Raw genomic sequence first — 21,417 nt, 5'->3', positions numbered from 1 at the left:
CGCCCCCCAGCTCACCCAGCAGACCGCCCGGGCCGGCCTGCCTTGCAGTGACGGGAGGGCCCAGCCCATGCCTCAGGGACCCGGGGCGTGTCCGGCCTTACCAGCGGGTCCTTGAAGTACATGAGCCTGCGGTCGTCCATGGTAAACCAGCGCTTGCGGAAGCCTTCTGTCTGCTGGGGGGTGAGAGCGCAGGTCGGCCCGAGGCGGCGCCTCCCCAGGGGCCCCATCTGGTCCCGGAGGCTGGGCCCTGTGCCTGCCCGCCCCACCCTGTGGCGGGGACCCCGGGTGCACAGGGGCGTGTCGGGGAGGCCGAGGGCGGGAGGCAGGGCTCGCAGCTGACCAGGCCGGACCCAAAGCCCCAGGAGCGGGGTCAGTGGAGCCCAAGCTCACAAAACACATGGGCAGTTGCCGGCACTGTTTACCCCCGACCCTGTCCCGCCCGGCCCCGGGTGACGGGGATGGGGCCTCGCCGTGAGGCCCAGGCGTCCAGGGCGCTGGGTCAGACCCACCTTGGGCCCGGTCTTCTCCATGTAGCCCTCCTGAAGGTAGTTCCTGGACAGCTTCGGCACCAGCTGGGGCGGAACCGCGCGGCGTGGGCCTGGGGGCCTCCCCACCCGCCCCTCGCCCCGCCCCCTGCCCCGCCCCTCCCTCCGCCCCGCCCATCTTGCCCCGCCCCTCCCTCCGCCTTGCCTCGCCCCGCCCCTTGTGCCCCCCGCCCTGCCCGCCCCGCCCCCTGCTCCGCCCGCCCCCTGCTCCGCCCCTTCCTTCGCCCCGCCCCTCGCCCCGCCCTGCCTGCCTTCCCCGTCCACAGTGACACCGAGACTCCCTGGAACAAAACCCCGTGGCCTCCAGGGACTTCAGGCCCCTTGGCGGCCGGGGTCTCTGGGGGCCGCGTGGGCCTCGGTCGGCCCCCAGCCGCAAGTCCCGGCCGAGGGCACACGTCCCCCCCCGCGTCACGGGGAGCCGCAGCCACTCACGTCGGCGTCGCTGGCCCCCGGGAAGGCCACCTGCAGGTAGTGGAAGCGGGCGGCGCGCAGCGCGTTGAACCAGTCCACCATCTCCTGGGGGCAGAGGCGGGGTGAGGGCCGCGCCGCGGGGCCGCCGGGCGCCCGGCCCCGCCCGCCTGGCCCGCAGGCCGCCCGCGGCCGGGCCCCAGAGCAGGCCTGGGCGGTGGGCTGCGGCCGCGCCGCCCCTCAGCCCCGCCGCCCCGTGTGCCGGGCCTTTCCCCCGACGCGGCTGTTTCTATGGCCGGACGCTGGCCCAAGGAGGCGCGCCTGTTAACAGACCCGCGCACGGCCTGCTCTCACCAGCCGCACCAGACTTCATAGGTCAGTCTCCCAAGGCACTTGAAACAAATAATCCGTGGGCCCTAATCAAATGCCAGAGGAAAGGAAACAACAAAATGAAGAGGCAGGCTGCAGACTGGGGGGAAATATCTCCAGGCAATGCAGCTGATGAGGCTTTAGCTCCCAAATATCTACGAACAGCTCGCATGACTCAGTGACACAAAAACAGCCCAGTCGAAACACGGGCAGAAGACTTAAATAGACGTTTCTCTCAAGAAAACACACAGGTGGCCAGCAGGCACATGGGAAGACGTTCAACATCACCAGCAACCAGAGAGACGCAAACCAAAACCCCCAAGAGCCACCTCACACAGAACGGCCGCCGTCGAACGGCTGCAGAGAACAGACGCTGGAGGGGCTGTGGGCAAGAGGGGCCACCTTCACTGGCGTGAGGGTGGACCGGCGCAGCCGCGTGGACAAGCGCGGAAGTTCCTCAGAGAACCCCGGATGACCATGTGGCCTGCGGCCCGACTCCTGGGAGCGGTAGAGAAGACTGACTCGAGCAGGTGCGCTTGAAGACACCCAGGCCGCCTGCGCGTCCACGGGCAGACGCGTGGGTGAAGGTTTGTGCACACACACAAATATCAGCCACTTTTGAACGAAACGAATGCCATCCGCAGCTCTCTGGATGCGTCCAGAGAGTGAGTCAGGAGAAGACAACACCATCTGAACTCACTTACACGTGGAATCTAAACCATGACAGAAATGAGCTTTCATGAAACAGGCTCACAGAGAACAGACCCGTGGTTGCCGAGGAGGAGGAGGGGGTGGGAAGGGTGAGCTGGGAGGCAGGGCCACGCAGAGGCAGGAGGGTAAGGAGGGTGAGGGCAGGCCTGTGCAGCTCAGGGAGCCTTATTCCGCCCCCGGTGACAGACGGTAGCAGATGGGAATGTGAGAAAGAGGCCGAAGATGCTGACACTGCACGCAACTATAGTCCAGGAAAACTAAAACCAAAAACACGGAACCCAGGGCGGGCTAGAGCGGGCCCAGGAGCAAATGCTGGCGCTCAGTGGCTTCTGTAACAGTGCCAAGACTGGTCGTTGAGAGAAGACAGTCCTTTAAACAAACGGTGCTGGGAAAACTGAATGTCCACACTTCAGAGAACGAGGCTGGACCCTTACTCAACCACAGATGCATCAAGGGCTGAAACGTGAGTCCCCGAACAGTAAAGTTTACGAGAAAAACACGGGGCCACGACGTGACTTGGCAGAGACTTCTTGACTGTGACCCCAAAGGCGCACACAGCCGAAGGGAAGCCTGGCTATTTAAACACACTGAGCCTCAAAGTGGAGAAGGCGACGGCACCCCACTCCAGTGCTCTCGCCTGGAAAATCCCATGGATGGAGGAGCCTGGTGGGCTGCAGTCCATGGGGTCGCCGAGAGTCAGGCACGGCTGAGCGACTCAGCAGCAGCAGCAGAGCATCAGAAGACTGCGCGCTGCGGACAGCCCACAGCACGGCCGAGCACTCGGAGGTCACGCCAGAGTGACGCTGAGGCCAGGCCTGAGGGTCTGCTCGGAGGCCCAGCCTCGCCGGGTGGGGACGCAGCCGCCAGCTGCCACCCGCCTCCCCCCGGCGCTCCTCGGTCCCCTCCGCCACAGGGCCCAGCCGTGCGCCCACCTTCCCGTCCTCGTGGTAGACAAAGACGTTCCGGGTGCTGTTGTCCTTCAGGTGGGTGACCTGCAGGCCGTGCGGATGGCCAATCTTGGCTGGCTGGAAAGTGGCGTTCAGATGCTCGATCTTCATGACGGCCTTGGGCTCCTTGGCCTGGGGAGCAGGGCCGGGCCTCAGCAGCAGGCAGGCACGGCGGGCTCTGCATGCTGGCCCCGCACGTGCGTGCCGTGCGGCTCTGGGCAAGTTCCCCACACTTGCTGGGCCTGGGCTTCCCCGTCCAAGGGAACTGCGCCTTCCCAGGAGGTGCGAGGTGGGCCCTGTGGCCCACCCCATGCTAGGCCGGGTGCCCCTTCCTGCTCCCCACCCTGCCAGCCTGACCTCTCCCCTCTCCCTGCCGTGGGGCTGCGGATGCCCCGGTGCCCTTGGGCAGGGCCAGCCAGCCCCTCCACACACTGCCCAGGGACCCCTGACTGCCTCAGGGTGGCAGTTCCCTGTCCCTCGAGGGCCTGGGAGTGCCCCCAGCGTCACCCACACCAGAGGGAGTGGCTGCGACCAGCGGCGGGCGGAGGGTCCCCACGGGGGAGCAGTGTGTTTCCCAGGAGAGCGTGGAGGGCCGGCCCCCGAACCCACTCACATCACTCCTGTTGAAGTACTTCAGGGCCCCCTCACGCTCCGTCAGCACGAACTTCCGGCTTAGGAACTGCCCATTGTCGCGGCCGCGCTTCCAGAGAAAGCCTTCTCGGTACCCTGGGGGGAGGGCATGGTTGGACAGCCACCCCGATGGGGGGACCGGGTGGGCGTACTCCTGTGCGGGGCCTGCCCCCCGGGGGCGGGGTGGGGGGCTCCTGAGCGTCTCTGGACCCCAGGCCTCCCCCTTCCTTTTGCTGGGTGGGCGGGAGGCACGTGGCGCCCACGGGCTCTGCAGGCCTGGGGCTGGCATCGGCCAAACACCCAGATGCGAGAGCACCACGGGCCCAGAGAGACGGGGACGGGGAGGGAGGTGGGAGGCGAGCTCGGACACACGGCGCCGTGACAGCCTCGGCCGGGAGCTGGGGAGCCGGCCCTGACCTCCAGGCCCGGGGTCTGTCGTGTGGCTTGAAGGTGCAGACTGCGGTCAGGGCTGCGGCGGCGGGCAGGGGAGATGGACAACAGGGGCCGCGTCCGCCCTGACCCCTCTTGCCCTTTCTTTCCCCTTTGCCTGTTCTGGGCCCCGTGTGAGTGTCACAGGGCAGGGCCCCCCGCTGGCCCTCTGAGCCGGCCATGCCTGGTGCTGCCCCTGCTGGAGGTGACCGCAGGCTGCAGCTGTCCCAGTAGGGATGCCATGGCGAGGTGCTGACCCCGGAGCCTCCGGCTCCCTGCCCGCCGCCCGCCCCAGACACCGTGCACACGGGGCGTTTCTCTGCTCTCCAGACGGCCATAAAAAGGCGGCCACTGGCCCCCTGAGTCTGCAGTGTGACAGGCCAGGTGGGGCCTCCGCCCACGCCCCACACCTCGGAGCCTGGGACAGGCCCAGCCCCGTGCCCTGCACACAGCACCGGTGCCCCTGTGTGTGCTGGAGGACAAGGCCACCACCACGCCCCCAGCTCCAGCCTGGCCTGTGTGCTGAGTAAACGAGCGCCCCGCCAGGGCAAGGCCGGAAGACCCCCGGCCGGCTTCCCCGACCCTGAGTCAGCTAGAGAGAGCAGTGCCCGAGGAGCTGCTCTTCTGCGAGGATGGTCCCTGCCAGCACCCTGTCCGCACCAGACGCGGCCGGCCAAGCACGCACTCAGCGGTCTCGTGGCCGCCCACCTGCTGAGGACGAGGCCGAGGCGGGCAGCAGTCCCGTCCGAGGCCGCTGGCCAGTGAGCGCGCAGCTGCCGGCCGGGCCCAGCAGGGGGCAGCAGCGCCTCGGCCGGCCCCGACCCCGCTGACCCGCCGCGGCCGGCCCGACGGCGAGCCGCCAGGAGGCCTGGTTTCGGGTGTGTGGCCTGGCCGCGGTGTTTCCAGGTGGGCACCTGCCAGCCTCCGATGCCCCCAGGGGATGGGCGGCTCTTAGGCCACAGTTGAAGCCTGCAGCCGAGCCACGCTCTCTCCGCACCCCTGTCCCGTGATGCAGGACACGGCAGCCCAGTCCCTGCTGTGGGCACCGCCACCCAGCACGCCCTGGGCTCCAAGCCAGGCCCCCGGCCACCCACCCGCCAGCAAGCCCAGCCCAGGGGCCCCCGAGCAGCGCCCACCCGCAGCCCACACCAGGAGCCCGGCTGCGTGCGGCATGACCGTCTGCTCCCAAAAGACTGACCAGTGCTGGGGCAGAGGCCACAGGGTTCACTCAGCATCTACTGAGTGCCAGCTGCATGCCCCACGCGGGGCCGCTGGAAACCCAGGCTGCCCCCCGCTCAGCAGCCACCTCTGCTCGGGAAGCCCTGCGTGGAGCGGCCAGGACATGGCAGGGGCTCCAGGCTCCAGTGCTGCCCACCCCGGGGACGACACACGGGAGCCAGCTCCCCAGTTGACCGTCCCCCGAGGGGACAAGCAGTGGGCAGCTTCTCATCAAGCTCAACACACACGTCCCATGAGGGCCTGGGGCCCTCGGGCTCTGAGGGGCTGGGACCTGTGCGGCCGGGTGTGCTGTGACAGGCGGCCCTCGGGACAACAGGGGCCCTGTTGCCTGTGAAAGGCGGCCTTTGAGGCTCAGTGCAGGCGGGGACGGGCTGGGGACAGAGCCAGGAGCGGCTGGGACCTGGGGTCAGCTGGCCGAGGGGCCTGTGGGCGGCGGGAATCTCTGCTGCATTATCTCAGGGCAAGTGCCTCCCACACCCGACCTTGGCCAAGGGCAGCGTGGGGTACCTACTGCCTCGCCCGCCGCCACAGCAGAGCCGTCGAGCCAGGCTGGCGCCTGCAGTCCCCGCCACAGTCTCACGCTGGGGGTCCCTGCCTGACGGGGGCACATCGGCGCCCCCGGGCATGCCGACCCTGACCTGGGAAGTGACCCACACGGGCACCTCGTCCACGGTGGCTTCTGGGCGGGATGATGCCCCCGCCCCTTGCGCTCGGGTCCCTGGATCCTGGGGTGTGCGGCATCCACCCGCTGCAGGCTGCTCAGGCTCCCTCCGGGCCGCGGGCCCCCTTCCTGGTGGCCGTGGCTGTGTCAGATTCTGATGCGTGGGAAAGGCCCCAGGAACCCCGGCACTCCTCGCAAGGGCTGCGCCTTGAGGAGGACAACCGGCCAGGGCAGCTGCCCCACCGCCCTGGACTGCCGGGAGGCGAGGGCTGGGGAGAGACGGGCACGGGGAGGTGCAATGGGGGCCGGGGGGCAGGAGACTCGGGGGTTGGGGCCTAGCCCCCTCCTTGCAGCACAGCGCGGGCAGGGCTCCAGTCTGGGGGTCTCCGGCCAGCCAGGTGGGCAGCTGTGGGGAGCCATGCCCCGGGCCACCACCCTCTCCCCGGAGGCCTGGGGAGGCAGGCGGGGAAGGGGCAGCCCCGCCGTGACCACCAGACAGGCCACTCAGGGCCGCACTCAGAGCAGTGCTGGGCACCTCTGGGTCCCCAGGGCACCTCCCCACGGTACCCTGAGGGGGGCTTTGCCCCAAGGGCCCTTGCAGAGGGCTCCCATGGGGTCCTGCACACCCAGGACACTCCCTGAGAGTCTCAGGGCACCCAGCGCTCCACTGGGTGAGGGGGTTGGGGGACCACAGGCTTGGATCCTCAGGCTCGAGGTGGCGGCATTTATATTCTGGGAGGTGCTGGCTTTGAAGCAAAGAGAAGAAAGCCTGGCCAGGGGTCACTGCCCCAAGGCGGGGGCAGAGACGCAGCCAAGGCCAGGGCCTCCCTACCCGGGCCCGAGTGCTCGGAGAAAAGGGGGTGGCCTCCCGCAGAGGAGCCGACGCCTGGTGGGAGCTGTCCCCTGTGAGGCCCACACCGTGCCCAGCAGCTCTTCGTGGCACCCGGGGGAAGTGGGAGCTGAGGGCGCTTCCAGCCAAGGCGGGGAGTCTGGAGCTGCCGCAGTGAAGCCTCCTCCGCGGGCGGCTGCCACCCAAGGTGGAACCAGGGGAAGTGGGCCGCGTCCTCAGGGTCCTGACCGCTGACTGAGGCCCAGGGTCAGGCTGGGCCTGGAGCCAGCGCCACGCGAGCCCACCCTCCTGTCTGCCTGACGCCCTCTGGGTTGGACCCCCACAGCCAGAGGTCCTGATGCAGGAGCAGACGACACCCTGCCTCTGAGCTGAGGCCACGCGCACACGTTCCAGACCCCTGAGGTGTTCGTTCCTGGGAGACGGGACACAGGCTGTGGGGTGAGTGTCCCGGGGCCTCAGGCAGGACAAGTGTGAGTCCTGGGGCTGAACAGGGAGCTGCACCCACGAGCTCACGGCTCTCAGGGGTGGATGGCAACCGAATCAAGGCCACAGCCCAGTCCTGCAACCGCCTGCCAGGTAAGAGAGGGGCATACGCAGAGCCCCTCGGCCGACAGACGGTACGGGGGCTGGTCCCCTGTTGCCCTCGTCTGATCACCGCAGCAGCAGCAGCAGCCGTGTGCTGACCGAGCCCCCGGGGCCTGGCCCACCCTCTCCAGGCCCACCTGGGCCCCAGGCCTGTCCACGCCCCTGCGGACAGCCCCGCCCGCCCTGCAGGGCCAAAGGCACAGCCGCCCGCAGGCAGGGTTCAGGGTGGAGCTGTGAGCAGCTGTAGGGCCCTTGCGGCCAGGTCAGCCAGCCGGCGCTGAGGGCTGGTGGAGGGACACGGGCCCAGACCCTGAAGCGGCCGCCCAGGTTCCTTGGGGCCCTGCTCCAGCTCTGGGGGGCGGTGGCGGGGGCAGACGCCCAGGCGGGGGCAGCCTCACCTGCAGAGTAGGGTTCCTGCCGCTCAGGGTGGGCAAATTCCTGCCGCTCGTACTTGGCCCGGATCCACTGCTCCCGGAGAAGTCTGAGGAGAGAGGGCACTCGCTGGGCGACGCCTGGCCAGAGCGGCCCGGGGGAACTTCGGACGAGCAGGCGGGCCTCGCCCACCGAGGGGGCAGCCCGGCCATGGCTGCCAGGAGCAGGGGGGCCCAGCCCACCCCACTCACACGGGAAGCAGGAGGGGCTGGCTTCCAACAGGCCGAACGGGGCTGGCCTGACCTCCCCCCAGCCCGAGGTCAGGCACCAGGGGCACGGGAAGGGAGCCGGGTCCCCGGCCGCCCTGGGTCACGGGCCTGCTGCGGAAACTGACCGCATCCCTGGGACCTGACCCTCCCTTTACCCAGTCGGCAGGGGGTGGGGAGGGCCCCGGGTCGAGAGGCCCCACTTGGCCCAGACTCTGGCCTCCTGACTCACCACCTGTTTCATCCCAACAGCACCCCAGAGCCTTTGCCTGTGGGAGGCTGCTGAAGCCGCTGCACTAAGTGGGTATAGCTAGAGGCACGCTCCACACCAAACACGGGCATCCACACGCCCCGTCCACCCCTGCACAGCACTCCACACCAAACACAGGCATCCACGCGCCCCGTCCACCCCTGCACGGCCCTCCACACCAAACACGGGCATCCACACGCCCCGTCCACCCCTGCACGGCCCTCCACACCAAACACGGGCATCCACGTGCCCCGTCCACTCCTGCACAGCACTCCGCACCAATCACGGGCATCCACGTGCCCCGTCCACTCCTGCACAGCACTCCGCACCAATCACGGGCATCCACACGCCCCGTCCACCCCTGCACGGCACTCCACAGTGTACACAGGCATTCACATGCCCCGTCCACTCCTGCACAGCACTCCGCACCAAACACGGGCATCCACGCTCCCCGTCCACCCCTGCACGGCACTCCACAGTGTACACAGGCATTCACATGCCCCGTCCACTCCTGCACAGCACTCCGCACCAAACACGGGCATCCACGCGCCCCGTCCACCCCTGCACGGCCCTCCACAGTGTACACAGGCATTCACATGCCCCGTCCACTCCTGCACGGCACTCCACACCAAACACGGGCATCCACGCGCCCTCTACCGCTGCACGGCCTCCATGGTGAGCTCGGCTGTCAGCCCCCACACCCTCCTGGTCTCATGGCTGCCTGGTCAGGTTCCCTTGTTGATACCAGCCCGGTGAGGGGCCTCTCCCAGGACCCCACCGCTGCCGGCAGACCCAGGCACCTGAGTCTGGGGAATGGAGTGGGCTCGGCTCCTGTGAGCCCTCACCCAGTAGAGGTTTCTGGAAAGTGGGGCCCACTGGGATTCAGAGCACCCTCCCACTGGGGCCGCCGGGTCAGCCGAGAGGCCCTGACCACACAGCCGTGCCGGGCACCTCGTAGGAACCAGGCCCGTGGGAGTCTGTCCACGGCGCCGGCTCAGGCAGTGGGGACCCAGCCGTGCGTGCAGGTGGGCTGACCGCAGAACTGCTGACCTGCAGGTTCACAGCCGGGCAGAGCGGCCAGGTGGGGGTGCCAGGAGGGGCGGGGCCGGGCAAGGGGCCTGCGCACGAGCGCTTGAAGGGCTGGACGCGGCGTGCAGAGTGAGGTCAGCCCCCGGCTCCCCACCTGTCAAGCGGGGTCTGAGCTGGCCCGCCTCCCAGGTGGGTCACCGCTCCCAACCCCGCTGGGGCAGCCAGCAGCCCCCTCGCCTCCCAGCCCCCACCTGCGCAGAGCTAGGCACACACGAGCCCCGCGTACAGCCCGGGTCCAGGTGTGGGTAGGGCCCCCGGGGTGTGGGGCTCAACAAGTGAGTCGGGGGCAACGGCGCTGAGCAAACAGAGGAGGTGCCGCCTGGGGGTGGAGCCAGATGGGGAGGGCCTGGGAGGAGGGCAGGCTGCGGCCCCGCCGTCCGTCCCAAGCGGGGGACAGTCCAGGAGGAGCCTCCTCACAGGGCCTTCCTCTCCAAGCTGGTGCTGAGCCCGACATGGGGGCCTCTCCCAGGGGCTGGGGTCCCAACCTCACCCCAAGCACCTCCCCTGACCCCCGGAACCTTTCGGAACCCAGTGGTGCCCCCAGGGACCCTGAGGCTCAGAGAGGTTGGTGACTGGGATCGCGTGGGGCCACGCCCCTGACCCTCCCCGCGTCCGTGCCCTGGGCACCGAGCCAGGTGGGCTGTACGCTGAGCGGCTGCCCAGCAAGCCCCCCGGATGGCCGGCCGGGGTGCCACAGGACCCCTGGACCCAGGCTGAGGCTCCCCGGGGACCTGCACCGCCCAGGAGCCCAGGCCAGCTGTCCCCGCCCTGCCCGCCACCGCCGCCACACCAGAAACCAAAACCAAGCGGGGGGCGCCTGGACAGGGCTCCCAACACCGGCCGGCGCAGAGCAGCGGCGCGGACAGGCCCTGTGTACTCACTGGCAGTCGGAGGCCGAGGGCCGGTAGTAGAAGGGGGGCACTTTGGACTCGAACGTGGCTCTGGCGATGGCGTTGCCGCGGGAGGCCATGAACTGCAAGAGAGACAGCGTCAGGGCCCCGGCCCACAGCTGACCCGGGCTGGGGCACTGCCCTTCCCCGCAGGTGCCGGGGCCCCAGCCCTCCAGAAAGGGCCCCTCGGGAGGGAGGCCCCCGCCCCACGTCTGATCCCACGGGTCCCGGGGCACGGAGGCCAGACCGGCCCGGAAGCCCACGTCCTGTGAGCAGCCGGGCTGCAGAGAACGCGCCTGCGGGGCGCAGACGGCGCCCTGCGCGGTGGGGGCGACGGGGGCCTTTGGAGCAGCCGGTGTGCGGGGTGTCTAGGCACGGAAATAGCGTGAGCAAAGTCCCTGAGGTGGGGCGAGCTGGGTGAGCCGGAGGCCAGGCCCCTGGTGTCAGGGGCAGGGGGCTTCCCGCGCGGCCTCAAGGGCTGGGGGTGGCGCAGGTCCCCGGGGCTCCAAGCCCGCCCTCTCAGTCAGGGCACCGAGGACCGTCCCGCCGAGGGTGCGAAGGGTGGCCAGCAAGAGCCACCGACGATGGACCCTCAGCGAAGGCGGGGAACGACGTGGGGCCCTCAAAGCGGAGGCTTCTCCATACGGCGCACCCGCCTGGTCGGAGGCCTGACGGGAGAGGAGGCCGGCTGAGTACAGCCGGACATCATCGCTCAGGGCCAGCGGGGTGAGGGCCCTCGGGCTCCACAGAGAGGCCCCCGCGCGCCCCGGGGAGCAGAGCGACGCTGAGCAGACACGCCGGCTCTGGATGAGGAGACGGAAAGCACGCTGTCTCCTCACGTGGGTCTACTTTTACAATTCTCAAAAAAGAAAACCAGGAATAGAACTTTCAAGAGCTAGAATGATTCTAAAGTTCATTTTAAAGTTAGCAAGCAGAAGAAAATTGTGAGAAGATGCTTCCTAGCAGATATTAAAGCCTGTTATAAAGCTACTGAGTCAAACAGTGCCGACAAGGAAACCTCAGAGGTCCAGAAGCAGATCCATGGCCTTTAGTACCAGTATCTACAGGCTGAGCCGGACGCGCTGGTGCACCACGGTGGTGACGTCTCAGATCGATGGGGGTTGATAACCAATGAGAACCCAGAAACCACTGGAGAAAAGGGGGGTTGCCTTTCAGCAAAACAAAACTCCAACTTCATGAGAGGCTGACATTTCCAGAGTTAAGCAATCAAAACAGCAGACGAAGGGAATTCCCTGGCAGTCCAGCTTCCGGTGGAGGGGGCAGTGTGATCCCTAGTCAGGGAACTAAGACCTTGGAGACCACGCGGCACAGCATAAAACGATGAAAATCACAGGGTGATTTAAAACACGATGCAAGGAAAACACGGAAGGAAATCTTCAGGATTGGGGGTTGGGAGTGGTTTCTTAGTGTGTGTGTGAAGCGTGCAAGTCGCTCAGTCGTATCCGACTCTGTGCGACCCATTGACTGTGCCGTCCATGGAATTCTCCAGGTCAGAATACTGGAGTGGGCAGCCCGTCCCTTCTCCGGGGGATCCTCTGTGCATGGACTTCTCCAGGCCGAAATACTGGAGTGGGCAGCCTGTCCTTTCTGCAGGGGATCCTCTGTGCATGGAATTCTCCAGGCCGAAATACTGGAGTGGGCAGCCCGTCCCTTCTCCGGGGATTGTCCCGACCCAGGGCTCGACCCAGGGTCTCCCGCACTGCAGGCCGTTCCTTACCAGCTGCGCCCCAGGGAAGCCCTTCGGTTTCTCGGGTCTCTTAAAGCTCTCAGATGAGCCCACGGCTTCTTAGGGGTAAGCAAAACCACAAGGGACGAAAGGGAACAAAATGAACCGAACGTCACCGGAGCTGAAAGCTTCTGTGCTTCCAAGGGCACCATCAGGAAAGGGAAGAGGCGTGTGAACCCTAAAACGCAAGGCTCCGCAGAAGCAGACGGCCAGGTCCCAAGACGGCCGAGGACCGCGTTGGCGCAACATGTCCCAGGCGGGCGAATCCTGACAGGAGAGCCGCCTGGGGGGGTCTCAGGGAGGGGTCTCCCCTGAGCTGAGGACGACAGTGTCCTGGCAGCTGGTGGCGACGGCTGAGCCGGGCTCTGAACGTGCTTTCTCTGCTTTTCGCTGCTGGGAGGCTGACGTACAGAGCTGGTTTCAGGCGTGAGACGCCGCTTACGGGGCCGGGGACCACGTGCTGCCGTCGCAGCCGTGGCCTGTCTGTCCGGGGGCTGGAGTCGCTGCTCAGTCTCCTGCACCTGCGTCTCCTGCTGCCCGAGGCCCGCCCTCCGGCGACTCCCTGTCTGTCCCCCGCACGTCATCTGTGTCGGTCGCTTTCAGATTCCACGTGGGAGTGAGATCGACTTGCTTGTCCTTCTGTGTCTGGCAGGTTTCTCTCAGCGTGAGACCCTCCAGGCCCGCCCCTGTTGTCGTGGACTGTAACCTGCCGCTCTTCTGGCTCCGGAATATTCCGCCGTATAAACACAGCTTCCCATCAGGCCGCCCGCAGGCGCTCCACACCTCGGCTGTTACAGCTCACGCTGCAGGGACACGCGAGCACAGAGACCCTTCTGATTAAAAATGTTCTAGTGGGATTGTACCCCCCAGGCTCCTCTGTGCATGGAAGTCTCCAGGCCACAGTCCTGGAGTGGGCAGCCGTTCCCTTCTGCAGGGGACCTTCCCGACCCAGGAATGAAGCGCTGTGGGCGTGCTCTTTGCCGCCCGAGCCGCCCGGGGAGCCCTCCTTCTGGGGGGGCTGCTGGCTGTGGGTCTCGCGTTCTCTGAGGAAGCTCCCCGCTGCCCCCCGCGGGGGCTGCACCAGTTCACGTTGCTGCAGAAGGCACTCTTTTCTCCACGTCTGTTGTTCGTGGAATCTTTTTCTTTGGCCATTTGGCACGTGGGATCTCAGCAGTTCCCCCACCGGGGATGGAACCCACGGCCCCTGCCCTAGAGGCGTGGGGTCTTAACCGCCGGGCGGCCACGAGAGCCCGTTACCCACAGACTCTTAACGAAGGCCACGCTTCGCACCGTGAGGCGGCACCTCGGTGCAGTTTGGATCAATGTTTCTCTATGGCGACGCTGAGCGTCTTTCACACACCTGCTGACTGACAACCGTGTGTCTTCTCCAGAGAAGCGTCTGCTCAGGTCCTCCGCCCGTTTTTAATTGGATCGTCTGTTACTTTTTGATACTGAGTTGTGTGAGTTCTCTGTACATTTTGTGCAATGACCCTTAACACAAGTGTCGTCTACAAACACTCTGCCATCCAGAAGGTGGCCTTTTCATCCTGCTGATAGTTTCCTTTTTGTGCAAAACCGCTTTCATTTGCTGCAGCCGCATCTGTTTATTTTTGCTTCTGTAGCCCTGCCTGAGGAGGCAGACCCAGAACAATACGGCCACGGGCTTGTGCTCGCTCCCACGGGCTGTATGGTCTGGGGTCACTCACTCTTGTACACGGTGTGACACGCTGTGCGGGCCGTCCAGCTCTCCCAGCACCTTTCACAGAGGAGACTCTCCTTTCCCCGCTGCGCGTTTCTGCCTCTGGACTACTCACTTTCTAAACACTTATTTTACGGAGGTCTGGTTGACTTACAGCGCTGCAGACTTCTGATGTAGCGGTAAGGTGCAGAGGCACCCGCATCTGCGCTCTCCCGTTGCTGAACAGAGCGCCCGAGCTGCACGGCGGGACCTTGTTTATCCATCCTGCGGTTCTAGTTTGCACGTGCTGACCCCGGACCCCCAGCCCTTCCCCACTCCCTCTGGAGCCGCAGCCTGTCCTCCATGCCCGGGAGTTCCCTGCGGTTTCGTAGACAGCTTCAGCCATGTCGTGTTTTAGATCCCGCATGGAAGTGGCATCATGTGGTATTTGTCTTTATCTTACTTTGCTGGGTAGGATAACCTCTCGGGTCATCGATATAGCTGTAAACAGCGTGATTTTATTCTCTTTTATGGCCACGTAATATTCCAGCATACACATGTCCCACTGTGTTCACTTTAAAATGGATTTTATATGAATTGCCCCCCAATGATTTAAAAAATTATAGATAGCTCCTTAAAAATATAAACCATACCTTTTCATTTTAAAAATATCATTTCAAAATGAAAGTTAAAATACAACCCACAGAATGAGAAGACTTACTTGCAAGTACTAAATCTGAAAGGAATTTTGTGTCCAGAATATATAAAGCGCTCTTAGTAATAAATCTCCTAACTTAGTAATAAAAAGACAACCCATTTTTAAAGTGGGCAAAGGACCTGAATGAACATTGCTCCAAAGAAGAGACACAAATGGCCAAGCAGCGCATGGACCAGCGCTCAGCATCACTCTTCCCCAGGGAGGCGGGGCCGACACCACAAGGAGACGCCCCGCACGCCCCGAGGAGGGCTGAGGCCGGACGAGACGAGACGTGGAGGGGCTGCTGTCCTGGCGAGCTCCCAGCGGGCCAGGCCGCCGTGGTGGGCAGAGCCCGCTGACCCTCAGTCGTCAGGCGGTCACCCCGAGGCCTGGCAGCGCCGCGCCCTCCCAGAGAGCGGAGGGCACAGCACTGCCCTGAACCCCGCTGCTCAGAAGGCCTGGGAAAACGGGGCAAGCCAGGTGTGCGGCTGGTGAGGGGCGGACAAGCTGTGGTCCCCACGCGGCCGCGTGACCTCGCCGTGACAAGAAGTGCCAAGACCCCAACAGCAGGGGTGATCTAGAGATCGGTGCTCAGCGAGAGGAGGGAGGGGGTCTGGGACCGCACGGGTGAGTCCACCGGCACGAGGCACCCAGACAGACAGACCCACCGCGGGGAGGCAGGGCCCCTCTCTCGGCAGGGCCGGGGCGGGGGCCGCGAGGGGCCCCAGTGGGTGCGGGCTCATTTGAGGATATGAAAACCTTCTCAAATTAGATCATGGCGGCGGTCACACAGCCCTGAGAATTCATGAAAACCACCAAACCGTAGACTCTGGAAGGGTGAGGGGTGCGGTGTGTGAGCAACACAGATCAGGCTGCTCTGAGTAAAAATAGTCGAGGGCGAAGCAAGCCTGCCTCGGTGTGCTGCAGACCCTGGAACCACAGACGGCAAGGCTGGTAGACTTGATCGCTGCAAAGCCTGCAAGTTTCCACTGTGCAAACCACCACGAGCAAAGTCAGGACAACCTCCGAGAAACGTCTTCACCTACTGTCTCTGAGGGCAGCGAACCCGCCTCTGTGAAACCCCCACAAAACGGAAGCAACCCACGCTGGTGACAGCGGGCAGCCCAGCCCAGGGCCTGGAGGTCACACCTGGTTCTACAACGGCCCCCAAGGCGGGGATGGGCAGGGAAGGGCCTGAGTGAGGCTGCCAGGCAGAGGCCTGCGGGCGTGGCCAGGAGAGGAAGCCTGGCAGAATCCTTGAAGTTACAGTCAGAGCCTTCCGACTTCCCCTCCAGGAATGGAGGCCGCCTTGCTGCCCCGGCGGGACGATGCGTCTGTGGGGCCATCCGTTGGCCCAGGGGCTGTCTGGGAAGGACCACCCCCCCGCACCCCGTGAGCACAGCAAGCCTCAGCAGGGCCCCCGCACTCCCGGAGCTGTGCACGCCAACACGACCGGGGTCCAGCCACACGGTGGGTGTCACCGGCCTCAGAAAGGGGAAGCACCCGTGCGGGGCTCAGGCCTGGGGCGGGCTGGAGCGGAGGCCCGGGCTCCATCTGAGGTGATGGGAATGTTCCAAAGCTGATGATGGGGACGACCGCACGCTCGGTGAGCGTGCCAAAAACCGCTCAAGTGTCCCTAAAAGAGCGAGTCACACAGCGTGAGTTGTATTTCAATAAAGCTTCTTTAAAGCACGTGCTACAGAAAAACAAAGTTCAGCGAGAAACGTCAAACAGAACGCACAGACCAGGGTGCCCTGTGCCCAGCTCTCCGCACCCTGGGCCTCCCAGGAGCCGGCCTGGCTCATGACCTCCGGCCCAGGACTCACCAGCGCCTTGCAGGCTCAGCCCCCCCGGCCCCTCGAGGTCTCGAGGGAGCACGGAGCAGAGAGCAGAAGAGGCTGGAGCCCCTCACCCCAGACCCCGCTCGCTCCTCACCCCCAGCCCAGCCTCCCCGGGACCTCCCTGTCCCCCACTCCTCACGAGGTGCGCGTGCTGCGGGCTTGTGTCCAGGTGGCCTTGCCCTCCCGTCTGGCCCTAGGGTGGGGGTGCTTCCAGCCACATGGTGTGTGGCCGCGTGCACGGGGCGGCCTCGCTAGGGTACGTGTGGACTCTGAGTTGGCACGGAGGCCGGGGTGGGCCCCGGACTCTGTGGGCGGACAGCAGGCCAAGGCCTGGCTCCTGTTACCTTCTGCGACTCTGTGTGAGTCACCCACGACGCCCTGACCACAAGGGGCCCGTGTGGGTTCCCGGGGCACCGGGCAGGCAGGGGCCTGCGCGGGCTGGGCTACGGGCTGGGTCTGAGGCTGCCGTGGCAGCGGGCATGCACCCCCCTGGCTGGGTCTGAGGCCTGAGGCTGCATGGCAGCAGGCAGGCACCCCTCCACCGGCCCCCCCGGCCCGGCCATACCTCCACTTGCACGTCCTCCCAGGTGTCCAGGCGCACGGACTTGACCTTGCTGACGTGGGGGATGTTCCGGTGAATCCCAGAGCAGCTCAGACAGATGAACACCCCCAGGGTGTACGAGGCCCAGTCAGGATCTGCAAGACAAGGCCAGCCGTCAGGGGGGTCTCCCCTGAGACGGGGGTACTGGACCCCGGCCCATAGGCCTGCACGCCCACCCCTCTTTCTGGGCTTCACTTCCTTGCTGGAGCCATGCGAGGGGGACAGGACACCAGGTTCACGGGGTCTGAGGGCCCCGAGCAGGGGTCCCGGCCACCCCCACAAAGGACCAGCCCCCCGTTGTCCCAGGAACCCCCCCCCATGCTAGTTTCCCGCTGAGGGCCTCAGAGGAGAGACTGGAAGCCGGGAGCCAGGGCTCCGTCCACTCTCAGAGCAGGTGGGACACGGAACAGACAGGTTCAGGAGGAAGACTGCCATGTCTCCACGAGGACCCTCAACCCGGCCTCTGCAGACTCTCCGCTGGGGGCTGGGGCACAGCCAAACCCCGACCCCTGATAGGGGCCTCTGGCCACTGACAGGCAGCGGCTGCGGGAAGGGGCTCCAGCCAGGGCAGCAGGTTGTCGGGGGGGGCGGTACCCAGCCCAGGGACAGGGCCTGGCTCTCTGAGACCACCGGGAGCCCCGCCCCGGCCTCACCCCTGCACGTCGGCGGGTCCCAAGCAGAGCTGGCGCGGGGGTGGCCTGGACCCAAGGCCTCAGCCAGCTCAGAAGAGCTGTAAGCAGGCCCATCCTCCCCACACCGCTTCCTGTCCACTGCCCACATCCCCTGACTGCACCCCTGCCTGCGGGGCCCACAGACACCACGTCAGTTCTCTGGGTGGAACCCCAGGGGATTCTCCAGCCAGAGGGTGGCGGCCCGGCCACAGCCCCTGTGCCGCCAGGCCCCACTCAGCTGTGTCCCCCAGGCCTCCATGACCACCCGCTGGCCCCGGCGGGCGCTGGGAGGGGGGTACAGGGACATGCCCCACCCCAAGGCCCCCACCACGACCCGTGGACAGGACCAGGCTTCCGAGGTCCTGGGCCCCCGGGCACGTGGGGACCCCAGCACCAACACAGCGGGCTTGGGGAGGGAGAACGCCAGGCCCCCAGCTCCAAGCCTCCCGGGGAGCGGTGGGAGGGAACGCTGCGCGTCAGGGACCCCCCGACGCCCTCCAGAGCCGGGGCTCCTGACAGAAGAGCCCTGCCCACGACTGCTGTCCACCGGCTCGTGGGACCGCGGAGAACACGTACCTGCAGAGGCGCTCCCCGCGAGCGTCACCTGGCTGCCACCGAGGACCCAGGAAAGCGCCTGCCCAGGGCCCTGAGCAGGCTGCACCCGGGGCCCGGCCCACCCGGCACGGCTACCGTGCCCCCCCCCTCCCAGGAGCGCGCCCTCTGAGCCAAAGCACGGCCCCCGCAGGGAATGAGGAAGCCGGGATGCGAGGCCAACAGGCCCGGGGGCGTGAGGACCAGGCACACCGGGGCCCTCGCGCGGAGCCCAGGTCCCCTGAGCAGGAACCCTCGTGCGCCGGGGTGGGGACGGGGTGGGGGCCTGGGCACAGGGCAGGGTGAGGGCCACGGCTCCCTCCCGGCACCCCCGCCTCAGCGCCCCGCCCGGCCTCCCTGCGGGACCCGGCCCAACGGAACTCAACGGCCCTGCGGCTCCATCCCGCCCGCCCCGGAGTCTCGGGGTGACGGCGGCCACGTCGTCCGCACTCAGAAGGGCTCCCTTCACCCTCCGACAGTCACACCCTGTGTGTGTTGACAGCCCCGGCCCCGTCCCAAAAGACAGAGGAGCAGGAAGGTTGGGCCTGAGGGGCCGGCGGCTCCCGCGTCCTCCCGGACGGGCATCCAGCGGCCGGGCCCGGAGGAGCACCCGCAGGCGCGTTCCAGCCTACGCCAGACCCTCACACCCACTCGGGACGCAGCTCGGCCGCTGGGGTCCTGGGGTGCACAGCCTCCTCACCCTCGCTGGCCACAGCTGGCCACGCTGCGGCCCCGCCGCCAGCCCAGTCCCACAGGAACGAAGCCCAGGGAGGCATAAGCAGGGGCTGAGGTCGCACCGCAGCAGGCGGCCGGCCCGGGTCTCCCAGGACCACCTTCCTGGTTCAGAGCGGGCGGGTGCCGGGAGCGTCCACCGGCTGGCGTCCACAGGGGCCCCCGCCCAGCCGCCAGGCCGCGAGGAAGCCCGTCCTCCTCTCGGGGGCAGACGGCTCCTGCCTCCTCCTGCCTGGGGTCCCCCGGCAGCACCGGGGCAGGGAGATGGTTTCGAGTAAGTTGGAGGCAGGGGCATCTCAGCCGGAAGCCTCCACACTGCAGCCTGTGAGCACGCAGGCTGCCTGCAGAGTGCCCCTCCGTGTGGGTGAAGAGGCACTGGCCGCCCCTGCCCCAGGGCCCGCAGCACGGGCGCTCGAGTCACCCGCTGGCCGGGTGCGTGCCTGTCTGCCCTCTGCCCTGCAAAAGGCTTCAGACCCTCCAGGCGGCAGCAGGGCGTCCCTGGAGGGCCCAGAAAGGCGCTCCAATCAAGTGATTTAAGGAAGCGTTCAGACCCTGGGGGGAGAATTCTGGGGGTGACTCTGAACAGCAGTCTAAGGCCTCAGGGATCAGAAGAGTGACTGCCCCAGCCCCCTGAAGCTGCCAGAGCAGGAAGTGGGGCCGAGTGCGTGTGCGGCTGTTCAGGGGAGCCGGCACCCTGCAGCACCTCTGGGTATAACTGATGACCACTTCCGGTCCATCTGGGTGTCTGCGCTTCAGTGGATCAGCAAGTCACTTGCCCAGCCCTTCCCTCCCCCTGGAAACAGCCTCTCAGCACAGTCTCCTGGGGGGGCTCAATGCCCACCCTGTGGCCAAAAGCCCCAGGCCGGGGGGCGGGGGCTGCTGGGGGCGGGGAGACCTTCAGCTCCAGGGGGCCAGCTGTGCCCCGATGCCAGCACCAGGAGACGGCACGGGAGCTGGGGTGCGCGCGTCTGCGAGCCTCACCCTGAGCCCAGGGCCCCAGGGCGGGACAGCTGGTCGGGCGCCCCAGCAGGGGGCCCCATGCTGGGCCCAGCTCTGCTCTGGGGGCATGCCCTGGCCCGGCCCCAAGGGTGAGGGGCTGCTCTGCCCCTCTGTGCACTCAGGATGCAGGGACCCCCTTCCCGACGGCCTGGACTCAGCCGCCAGGACCTGTGTCCCCAGCAGAGGCTGTGGGTCAGCAGCTCTGGCTGAGGGCACGGCCTGCGTCGGCAGAGTACAGCGCCCTGTGGTAGAGGGGTCGGGGCTGCCCCGCGCTTCTCTGGGCCCCTGCACGGGGAGGGGGGGGAGGGGGGCGCGGTGACCAGACCAGACTGTGCCCCAGGCCGCCAGCTGCCCACTCACCTCTCCTGCCCTGCAGCTGCCCTGCCCCCCCAGCTACCCTGCCTTCTCCTGGGACACTGCGTGACGCAGCCCCCTGGCTCTTCCAGGGCAGATGAGACACGTCCTGGGGCTGAGGTGGGAGGAGCAGGTGTGCCCCTTGCTGAGCCCGGGGTGGGGGGGCCCCTGGCAAGGCCGCAGGCTGCAGCGGGGCGGGCTGAGCTCTGGGCAGAGGCCCAAGGGGCACCAAGGTGGGGGGCGGGCGCCAGCCTCGGGGTGCACTGCCCACGCCCATTGCAGGCGCCCCCTGCTGAGCTGCCCCCCATGCGTCCAGCACCTCTGGGGTGTCCACCCTCGCCTCCCACTGGAGCCCGAGCTCTGGGGGGCGCTGCATCCAGCAGGCGCTCAGCACCTGTCTGTGGCCACACCTTCTCTCCTCCCGCCCAGTCCCTGGAGAGGCAAGCAGTGGACCCGGGCCTGGCGTGGCCTCCGCACCTGGGCCCCGCTCCCTTCTCTCTCGGATCGCTCCCAGCAGCGGCCAGACCCAGTGGTCAGAGCCCCTCTTGGGCCCGAGGGCCTCCTCGCCTCCCAGCCGCACCTCCGCCGCTCCACCGGGTACCCTCTGAGACCCTGGCCTCCCTGGCGCCAAGCCCAGCCCTCCTGGACCAGGCACCACCGCGGGTCCCCTGCCCACAGCCCCCCACAGGCTACGCACACCCCACCAGGGGCCCTCCAGCTTCTCATCTGGGCTCTTGGCTCTACGATCTGAGCTCGACGCAGGCGGTGGTCACGCAACCAGGGGATGTTCTAAAGCCGTGAATTCTTCCCTTTCCACTGTCAGCTCTGCCTTGCGTGACTGTCGCCACTGTGAAGGTGAAGGAGAGCGAACGGGGAAGCAGCTTCGGCCGGCTCTGCCGCCCCCAGCCCGGCCCTCAGCTCCGGAACCCCCGCGAGCGCCAGGCATCTCCAGTCCCGGGCACGTGGACGGCTCCCCCTCTTCCCGCAGCCCCTCCCGGCCCTGCTGCCCACACCCGCGCTGCCGGCGCACCCAGCTCCTCAGGCCTCGACGGTCCCCCCACCACTCAGTTCTGCGCCACGGGCACCTCCGAGCCAGCGTCCCAGCGCTGGACGCGCGGCCTTCCCCTCTTCTCCCTGCAACAAGCGAGGCTCGCAGGGGCCCGGCAGGTTCCTGCTCCGGGAAGAGCCGCGCCCCCGTGACCGGGGGACCCTGGCAGCCACGGTACCACCTGTCCACAGGTCACACCGCAGCAGCAGCCTCCCCC

The 21,417-nt window shown here is 67.0% G+C and overlaps 1 protein-coding gene across 2 annotated transcripts in view; it reads right to left on the bottom strand.

The window, feature by feature from the left end:
• The window catches only part of ADAP1 (ArfGAP with dual PH domains 1), a 34,492-nt gene that overhangs the window by 2,219 nt on the left and 10,856 nt on the right, over window positions 1-21,417 (bottom strand). The window contains exons 2-9 of one of the 2 annotated variants that reach the window (XM_069569734.1): window positions 16,770-16,900; window positions 10,233-10,324; window positions 7,773-7,855; window positions 3,594-3,706; window positions 2,966-3,112; window positions 978-1,061; window positions 510-572; window positions 102-170 (exon numbers count right to left, since the gene is read on the bottom strand). In XM_069569734.1, coding sequence (XP_069425835.1) covers window positions 102-170; window positions 510-572; window positions 978-1,061; window positions 2,966-3,112; window positions 3,594-3,706; window positions 7,773-7,855; window positions 10,233-10,324; window positions 16,770-16,900 — 782 coding nt within the window. Of the gene's footprint in view, window positions 1-101; window positions 174-509; window positions 573-977; window positions 1,062-2,965; window positions 3,113-3,593; window positions 3,707-7,772; window positions 7,856-10,232; window positions 10,325-16,769; window positions 16,901-21,417 lie in introns of both variants that reach the window. The other variant, XM_069569733.1, reaches the window with a different exon arrangement.

Source organism: Ovis canadensis, chromosome 24 (genome assembly GCF_042477335.2).
Source record: "Ovis canadensis isolate MfBH-ARS-UI-01 breed Bighorn chromosome 24, ARS-UI_OviCan_v2, whole genome shotgun sequence".
Lineage (NCBI taxonomy): Eukaryota > Metazoa > Chordata > Mammalia > Artiodactyla > Bovidae > Ovis > Ovis canadensis.
Note: the sequence above shows the minus strand (reverse complement) of the source record. Positions and strands in the feature narration are given on the sequence as shown.